At 39.2% G+C, this 10298-nt stretch overlaps 1 protein-coding gene across 1 annotated transcript in view; it reads right to left on the reverse strand.

Annotated features, from left to right (window-relative positions):
- The window catches only part of CPLX4 (complexin 4), a 23050-nt gene extending 18586 nt beyond the window's left edge, over positions 1–4464 (reverse strand). The window contains exon 1 of the mRNA XM_007129690.2: positions 4298–4464. Within this exon, the coding sequence (XP_007129752.2) occupies positions 4298–4464 (167 nt within the window). The remainder of the gene's footprint in view (positions 1–4297) is intronic.
- Positions 4465–10298: the final 5834 nt, after the last annotated feature.

Consider the following 10298-nt stretch of genomic DNA (forward strand, 5'->3'; position numbering starts at 1 on the left):
GCACGTGGGATCTTCCCGGACCGGGGCACGAACCCGTGTCCCCTGCATCGGCAGGCGGACTCTCAACCACTGCGCCACCAGGGAAGCCCCTTTTCCCACAATTTTTAAAGGTTATACGCCATTTATAACTATTATAACATATTGGCTGTGTTCCCTGTGTTGTGTTACAATATGTCCTTGTAGCTTATTTTATACATAATAGTTTGTACCTGGGACATAAGTTTTAAATTCTACAGAACACTTATTTTTATGGAAAAAAAATGTTTGGAGCAAACCCCTAGCATCTCCTTCTACTTCCTTTCCTGATGCCTTTTATTAAACCCTTATGTGGACTTTCCACGTATCTATTTAAGGTCCGGGTGCATCTCCACCCATGCTGCCTTGATTCTGCCACATTCCCAAAGTGGAGACATTTTTGAGTTTTTAATTTTTTTTGGCCACACCGTGCGGCATGCGGGACCTTAGTTCCCTGACCAGGGATCGAACCCACGCCCCCTGCAGTGGGGGGAAGCGTGGAGTCTTAACCGCTGGACCACCAGGGAAGTCTCCAGTTTTGAGTTTTAAAGGATGTTCTCCTTCAGATCTCTGCAGAGCTGTGTTTCCACAAGACAGTTACACTCAGTGACTGAGAGTCTGAGATTGTTATTTCTCTGTTCATTTAATTTCACCAATAAATTGTGATAGAATTCAGAACTCTGAGCTACAATAATGTGGAATTTTAAAAAGCACTTGAAATCCTTGACAGCTGAAGCAGGGACATTTAAAAAACATACGGCAGGGAATCCAATTGTGAAATGTTCTCTCTGTAATCTTACCAAAGAGAGACGTGTTCTGGAAACGATGCCTTCGTCCAGGGGAGAAAACACATCTGCTCCTCTCTTCCCATTGTTGCCATTTATAAACCACCAAGTCTTGCAGACTTTTTCTTCCCAGCGTCTCTCATAACCATCCCTTTTCATTTTAACTATAGCAGCCTCATGAATGTTCCATGACTCCATACCGTATCTTGTGTAGTGAATCTTTAAATAGTAGTCTGTTGACTAAAGTATTCTATCAAAAGAGCTGGAAGCAGTGGTGTGCTGGCAAACATATCACAACCAGCTCTTTGGGGAAAGAAGCTGTTTGTAAACTTGCCAATTTCCATGGTGTAAATACTCCCACCCAGGCGGATTTCAAACTATCAACTTGCTGTGGCTGAATGAGGAACTGGGGAGAGATGAACACAATCAGCTTTCATGAGTCAGTGCAGGCTGCTGTAGGTCAGCTCCAGCATGTCACTGGCTGCAAGATTAATTTTTCTCAAGCACTGTTTAAATCAGCTACTCTTGAATTCAGCAATCTCCCTGGGCCTCTACTGCCCAGCATGGAAACAGCAAATATGGTCTGTCCACTTTTCTCTATCATAAATACTATGCCGGGCCACTTGATTGGAGAGGCCCTGGCCGTTTAAATGATCTCCCTGCTTCCATCATAGACCCACAATTGAGATGCAACACTTTTAACAAACTCCCTCGGCGATTCTTACACAAGCTAAACAGGGTCACCTTCACAACACTGTCAATCAACCAGACTCCAGTAAAAATTTAAAAACATAAAACAAAATAAACAAGGTCACCTTCTAAGCCCCAATTTAGGTTCAGTGTTCCCTTCCCTGTTTGGAGGGGGGCATCCTCAAACAAGGTAGGGTATGGATTTCCATAATGCTCTGCGGGTGGCCTAACTGGATTTGTGATGGTGCTGGTTTGAAGTGGGCTCTCTGGATCATGATGATCCAGAGGAGTGGACACCTTCGGGGACGTCTGTGAAGCTCACATTCACCACCTCCTCTCCCAGCTGCCCAAAGAAGTGCATTATTGGAGGCTATATTTATATACCTGGCCCCTCCCTCTGGCTGTACAGGATTGGACCAAGCTGGATAAATGGACTTTCTTCTCTGGGAAATCGGGTTTGGGACTGAGAAAGAGACCAGTAGTGTGGCTCGAGCTGTAATGGGTGAACTTGGGGGATGTCGGCTGCCATTTTTCACTGGCCACGTGGTTTGGGTAGAGGACCAAGTAGAGGGCTGACTGCCCCGAAAGAAGGAAGCCACGGCAAGAGATTGAAAACAAGGGCTCGTGGCTTCTCAGCAATGCTCTGGTCCTGGTTCAGGCCCATATGAGACCTGGGGGGATTTCTGTTATGGGTTTGGTGAAGCATCTTTGCATGAAGCATGATTTGCCTTAAAATAAAGTGCCTGTTTTCATTTTCAGGTGGCTAAATTGGTTTCTATTTCTTGACTCCAAGTTTTGCAATCATCTTTTTTTTCACTGTTAATAGTTGCTCTCATTTATACGTTTTATTTTTTTATTGAAGTATAATTGATGTACAAGGTTGTGTTAGTTTCAGGTGTACAGCAAAGTTATTCAGTTTTATATATATACATATACCTATTCTTTTTCAGATTCTTTCCCCTTATAAGTTATTACAAAATATCGAGTATAGTTCCCTGATGCCTACTTCTTTATGTTGTATTCTAGTCTAGGTGATGAAGCTCTTGAAAACTCAAGCAATGGACTGGAAGTCATGCCTCTTGCCATGGGAAAGCAGGCCAGCCTCACCGTCCTGCTACTATTGCTTAAATTGGTTGATCACATAAATGTATAAAACACACACACACACACACACACACACACACACACACACACACACAGCTGAGTAGCTGGTAAATAACCCAATCCACTGACTGACCATACCATTCGACTATTTCGGTCTTTCATCTGTCCAGATATAAAATTAAGTAAAACAAGGTCATTAGTTAATCAAACAGATGCCTTATCTGTGACCAGATTTATTGCTGGGACATATTGAGTGATATTTTAATATCAGGTAGTCTATATTTCTGACCATTTTCTTTTTATTGGGCCCTTTGAGCTGAGAACATTTGGTGCTATTTGTTCTGCTTCTGTTTCTTCATTATACATGTGTTTATTTTTTTTTAAACATGCCAAGGAATGATGGCTTTTTTTGCCTAAGTATTATTTTAGCACATTTTTGCAGTTGCATTTTTTTAAAAAAACCGATCTTAAATTTACCGCAGAGCCAAGCATAATACATTCTAGGTAGTTTTATAAGTCACAATTTCTTTCAGGAAAAAATACAATAGACAAGGTTTCCATTAAATGCAGGCTTTTATGCTTTCTTCGTTTCCTCCAGGTCATTAACCCTTTCACCTCTAATCATCTTAGTAATAGGACTTAGGCAACTATTATGTAATTGATCATTAGCAAAACAGCCATGGTGGCAAAAAGAAATACTTTTGTAACATACGATGTACATTTAACTTCAAGATTGATGCTTCGATACTCAGTTGATTTGATTATTAAGACTCAAATTAATTCTACCTTAAACTTTAAAAAATTACATCTATATTACACTTATTTAAAGATCAGTCTTCAGCAGTGAAAAATTGGTGATATTCACATTCCATCATACCCAACTGAAATGTTACTGTTTTATTTTTATTACATTTTATATAGCCAGAAGAATGTCCTTACTTTTTGGAGGTATATAGCCAAAGCATCTAGGGGTAAAGTATCGTGATGTCTGTAATTTACTTTAAAAATTGTTCTCTGTATCTATCTATGTTTCCATGTATCTATCTATGATCTAACCAGATAATCATCTATAAGCAAATATGGCAAAATGTCAGCTGTCAGTTTTATGCCATAGGTATATATGAGCATTCATTATACTGTGGTACTCTTCTGCATCTTTAAATTTTTCATAATAGGCAGTCCACACATTTATTCAGTCTTTGAGAAGCCAAGTTTTATGACATAATTGTCATGTTGTATTTTCTAGGCTTTTTTTTTCTGCACATGTAAGATCAAGAACACTGTACTCTATGTTCTTTAAGGCCCTCTTCCAAGTGCAAAGTCTGAACTTCCACAATTTGAAAGCTTTCTGCTTGCTAGGAGGGTGAATTTCCTGACAACTGTAGTTATTTAGGCACAGTTTTTCATTTGAACAATTGAGGTCAATTAAAATGTGTCTGGATCAGAAAGTGTTCGGTGGCTTTCAGGACAACATGCAGATTTATTGAGTATTTTTCATTTCCATTCATACAAGTAGGACATAGTAACTGCTGATGCTAGGAAAGGGTTCACTTTAGCAGAACAGACTTTCCCCAGGTTAGAAGCAAGCAGCACAAGGAAAGGCATCTAAACAGCAAAGAGGTAGAAATTGGGGAGCTGAAGACAGTATAGCCAGAATGAATTTCTTTGCGCTTTTAAAAGGAAATGAAGTTGCATGTACTCACTTCTCCTCGATCACTTGCTTTTGGTATTCCTCATATTCCTCTCTAGTCATCCCCTGAGCTGCTGCAGGATCAGATGTACCTCCTTCTTCTTTTTTTTCTTCAGACCTGCCACCAAGTCCTAAATTCTTTACCTGGCTACTTATCATAGTTTTCAGAAGGAATGCCATTGTTTCTGCCCCAGAAATACCAAAAACTCAGACAAAACCTGAAGGAAAAAAAAACCCCCCACAAAACCTCTAAATATCTTCAACGACAGCAACACATTTAAAAGCAGAGGACTTCACACAGGCTCATCTATTCAAGGGCATAATGATACAGAAGGGTGGTTTGTGTGCTGTAAGCTGGATTAAAGAGGTGAACTCCTTAGTATAGAGAGGCAGATGGTTCAGATTACTAAAGCATACAATCAGATGCAACCGACTACTTTCTGAACTAATACACTAAGCTAATTTCAGAGGGAAAAAAAATCCTTCACATTATCCATCGCTCTCCCCACCCATTTCTAAATTTTAAATTGTGAGCCAGCAGGGCTTCATCAGGAGTTGGTTCAATTAAATTAATCAGAGCAGACTGATTATATGGCTGTAGTGGAATTTCCAAATTCCAGCCCTTGAGGACAACATCCTGTTGAAAACTGAGTCCAATGAGACTCAAAACCCGAAATGCTTCATTAAGCAAAAATAATCCTTTGATCCATCATTTTATCTCATTGGACTCTACGTAGTATGCAAGGATTTGCTTGAATTCTATACCGTTTCAGCGGTTGCTGTGTCCTGTACATAAATACCCAACCGAGGCAAGTGTAAAAGGACAAGCCAGAGGGTCCTCCGCTTACATCTGGATTACCCTAGCCTGCTCCTGCGTGGTTACCCTTCTTCATGGAAATGACGCGCTGGATACTTTTAACTGCTCTGATCCAGAAGGTAAGAACATATGAGTCAAATCATCAGCGTGTATCGAGGTCACCTTTTCCTCTTACACGCAGTCACTTCCTGGGTGCTCTATTTAAGCTCACTGGTGTTACTTGGAGAAAACTTTGGACAATGTTTTGTAACACAGATTCTCAATGGCTGTGGTTTTCTCCAGGTCAAGGGAGGAATTTGAGCATGGCTAAGACTTTAATCTATGTCAGTATCTTTCTAATTAAAGCACTCCAAGAGCAGGTGGGGCAGAGGGGAAAGATGCAGCCTATTAGTAACCTATGCTTATTATTTGATCTGCAGGCAAGAGCCCTTTCAGGAAATAGATGACTATCCCTCAGATTGTACAGAACTATATAAACTGGATTTTTGCCTACAATGCTTTTTTAAATGTATGTTAAGAACTGCTTTTCATCTTACTAACCAATTTAAAACTGGTGCTAAAATGGTCTCAATTTGAAAGATTAACAAAGATTTAGGGTGAAATAGAAACTTTTCTCGGTGTTCTGATTGAGAACGTACATTCATACTTAGTTCCACTTCCACTTTAAGATGTGTTGCCTGGGACTTAATACATTCAAACCATGATCTCTAAATTATTATTTAAAATAAAAATCCATTTTATAACTTATTCTAAGTTATTAAATTATTAGATTATAAAATTATTAAAATTCCATTTTATTAGGAATTAGGAAATATTATGAATGGTGAGGGTCTCAATTCTAAACTCCAAGGCCAGTTGGTGAAGCGGCCTCTCCTGGTCCAGTCCTCTTCTGTCTGTCTGTGTGTGTGGGACGGAGGGGAGGCTGGGGAGGGGTGGGTGTCAAGCATCACAGAAACTCTTACGTGGTAACTACATCAGTGTGACAAATGAATACTCCCTGGTGGTGCTTTATGAAATCAAATCTTCCATTGTCTTCCCAAAAGATAATTCCATTGGAAATGGGATCACGTCTTCAAAAACTTTTTATTCCTCAATTTATTACAATGGCCTTTCCACCTGGACATTCAGCAACTATTTGCTGTGTGTGGAATCCTCCAGAAAGGGAAAATAAGTACCCCAGGTGAAACAGGACAACTAGGTGTTACCCCTCCAAAGGCTTCTCATCATACTTGAACAAAATCCCAAATCTTTACTATGGCCATGTCCCCAGTGCCCCAACCAGTGTCTAGTTTCCGGCACCCACCCCCCACCCCGCAGAAGGCTCACTGATCAGGCTTTAAGTTTCCTCTGATTTCTTTCAAACCTATCTAATTTAATTCTTTAATTTTACATTACTTACTATTTTCTGTGGGATTATAGCACAAGGGTCCATTACGTTAGTTTCCATTTTCTGAAACCACTTTATAAAGACCATCTTTTACAAAGCTACCAACCCTGAGACAGAACTTTTATGAGGAAACTGAAGGTCATCTTTAGTAAGTGGCAAAGTCGAGATTTAAACTCGGATTTGTTTGACGCTAAAGCTCTACTCTTTCCTTTTTATACCACATGGACTCTCAGAATTGGAATTACTTGGTTGAATGGTGCTTGCCAAAAAGAGGAAAAGATTTTTATAAAACTGCCATTAGTAATGACTAAAAGTTCCAGCTTAGCCACACTATTGCCAGTATTTGGTTATTAAAGATGAAAACATCAGATACGTTGTTTTAATTATTTTGTGTTTTTCATTACCAGCAAGGGTAAGCATTGATCCATTATCATTTCTTATTCTCTTCTTATGCTTCCATGTATTGACTCTGCAGGTGGCAGGCCACCTAGGGCAGAACGCAAAGCACGTGACACATGAAATACTATCACAAATCGGGGCCTACTTGGGAAATAAATAACTACTTATTACCCGAGACCAATGAAGGAAAAAAGTAAATTTACTAAAATATTTCTTTATTTGAATAAGGTCAATGTCATTTCTTGAATTCCAGCTAGCATCAAATTAACAATCAGAAAAAAACACTTGACAAAATGTTATCCAATTGAAATTAACAGTGGATAGAAAAACCTTTCAAACTTTAAAAGAAATATATTAAACAGGCAACATACAGATCTAAAAAGTTGCAAGTGGTGATTTTACATTAGATCTTATAAATTAAAAAATCCCCAATATAACCATTTGTTCACTATCTCCCTGCGATAAGCACATGGACAGGAAAAGATAATCACATCTTAATATTCACAACTGTCACTTATGTTCTTTACAAGGACTGTATCTCTGCAATGCAGCGGGTCAGGCAATCTCTTATTCAAGTAATTTTTGTTTTCCCCAAGTTATCAAAAAGTACAACTGTCTGAGATAAAATGTCACAAGAATCACAAACAGCAAAGCAAAAAGCTTTAGCAGGCCATCTTGAAGATGGGGGTTTTCATGGCTTGACCATGATCTGAAGATGCTTTTGTACGTTTAAGAGCTGTCAACCAAAGTACCAAGAGCTACAAGCAGCAACCTGGGTTTAGTTTGTAATTGCTAATAAACCAAGTTTTAGTAAAAAGAACATTAAGTAAAAAACTGTAAGTATAAGAGAATCAGTGCACATTTGCTAATGTCATTGACAATGAAAACGTTGTATCAGCTCTCAGCTCAGCTTTGAAGTTAACAAGAGACTTCTGTTCACCCCCCATCTTAGTGCTTCTCAACAGCAGTGCGCTCAGAATCACCTGAGGAGCCTGCTGAGGACTGATCCTCTGAAGCTCCCACCCCTGAATTCTGCTTCAGGTGGTTTGGCGTTGAGCCTGGAATCGGTATTCTTAACAGGCACTCCAGGATCCAGATGGACCACAGACCACGCTCTGAGAAACACTATTATCCCTTTAATACATAACAAAATATTGTGGCCTCATCGAGTTTCAAGCTGAATAAAACATTCAAACAATTAGAACACAAAGAGGTACATTAAATAAGAGTATTAACCATCATATTGAATATAACTGCATTTCTTTTTTAAAGTGGCATAAGCACAAAGACTTACTAAAACTGTAAAATCAATTTTGTTTTAATCCAAGGCACCTGTAAAATACTTGCTGGTGTGAGAGAAGTTAAATTCAATTATATAAAATAGTACAGAAATGAAAGAATCCTGGCAGTGACTGATTTTTCCATAGAGCAAACATTTTTCTACAGAAATGAGCTACTTAAAGTTGACGATTTTGAGGAAAATAAACCAAATTTCCAATAATATGGTAACTTGTATGAACCGATTTACTGAGTGATTTTCAGCAAATTAAATCAGTACGAAAGAAAAGCAGGTTCATGCTCATAGTCTTTTGTCCTAGTTGTCTTCACTTGTGTTAGGAATGATCAGATGATTCCTCTTGAATTTTAGCCTGGTCTAACATTTCTTTAAGTTCAGGCACACGTGACCATGGATTTTATAATACTGAATATTTTGCAACCTTTTTTTTTTTTTTTTTGCTGTACGCGGGCCTCTCACTGCCGTGGCCTCTCCCGTGGCGGGGCACAGGCTCCGGACGCGCAGGCTCAGCGGCCACGGCTCACGGGCCCAGCCGCCCCGCGGCATGTGGGATCTTCCGGGACCGGGGCACGAACCCGCGTCCCCTGCATCGGCAGGCGGACTCTCAACCGCTGCGCCACCAGGGAAGCCCATGCAACCTTTTATCTCAAGAGGATTTCCAAGTCTCATAGTCTACAACTGAAACATTCTTCTGAAGGTATTAATTTTTTTTTCATGGAATAAGAGTAAATTCGGTGATGATGATGCCTCTGAAATATGAATTTCAAAATGCTAACACTACAAGGAAAAATGCTAGCAAAGCAGTTCTGTGTTGGAGTGGCTGTCGGTACGAGAGTGACCGTTAGAATGTTCTTGTTCAGCGTTCCAGGATAAACGCTACTGTAAAAAAGCCGTGCTAGGACCGTTTGCATATGTAGTGCTAGTTAGGTATTGCTATAATGCAGAGTTCTTTAGAGCCTTTGTATGGATTTTCGGCAGTTAGTCCAGTCTGTAAAGGACAACTAAGAGCAAATTTATGAAGGCTGTGAAGAATTTAATAGTGCTGTTTACAAAACGGTACTATTTTTGATTCTGTGACAAATGAAAGGTATCGTTTTAGCTAGCTAGAAGAGGTAAAGTAAGAGTATTTTGAAGTCTACATCAGTCATGAAAACAAAATGAAATGTCATTTACAGATTGTTTCTACTATACCTAGAACTATGTACAACAACCCCTTCCAGCTTGATATTTCAAAGTTAACTTACTAACAAGTGCTTCACAATATCCTTAGTTCTGGCATTAACAGAAAGAAATCAGAAGTACTAACGCTATTTTTCAAATTTTGCCTTCGAAAACTTTAACACTGCTTCTACTACTGCCTCCTTGATTTCTACAAATACGCAGCATCACAAACGCCAGGTTGCATGGAGTGATGTAAATCAGAATGCAGTGGTAGTTTTTAATGACCTTAAAATATACTCAGGACATGCAATCTGAGTTGAATTTAGAGATATAAACGCAGAGTAATTTTCATAATACTGAACCGACACTTTTGGAACATAGACATTCAAGAATATGAGCAATCATGAAATGAACACATCACTAGGTAAAATACCCATAAAAACCATTCTCAGAGGAATGTCACCTAAATGGTTTTTCAGGCAAAAAGCAGCTCTTAATTCTCCCCTCCAATTTCCTTTAAAAGTGAAATATATCATTGATAATCAGAAGGGAAAAAATACTTCAATAAACATTCTGAAGCCTATTATCCAGATCCTAACACTCTCAGACAAAATATTCTTTGATTTCAAAGGGAGCTGTATTAGACTCAAGGACTGCAGGACTGAGTCTTCGAGTAGGAAATTCTGGCCTCTAAAAAAAAGGCTTTGGTTACAAAATAAACACGATGGGTAGCTCTCAGACCTCATAGTTTGGCGGCGGGCAAGAGGGCAAGGGTGTTTACGCTATAGAAACTTCCAACATCAGAGACTTAGGGGTAACTTTCATATATGGGGGTGCCCCCTTTCTGTTATTTACCCTCTGATTTATCAATATTCTGTTCAGTGGCTGTATTCTACTGGCCGGAAATTCACTGAAATTTAAATAGATTTATGTACTATGAACAAATTTACATA

This window comes from Physeter macrocephalus, chromosome 19, assembly GCF_002837175.3.
Source record: "Physeter macrocephalus isolate SW-GA chromosome 19, ASM283717v5, whole genome shotgun sequence".
Classification (NCBI taxonomy): domain Eukaryota; kingdom Metazoa; phylum Chordata; class Mammalia; order Artiodactyla; family Physeteridae; genus Physeter; species Physeter macrocephalus.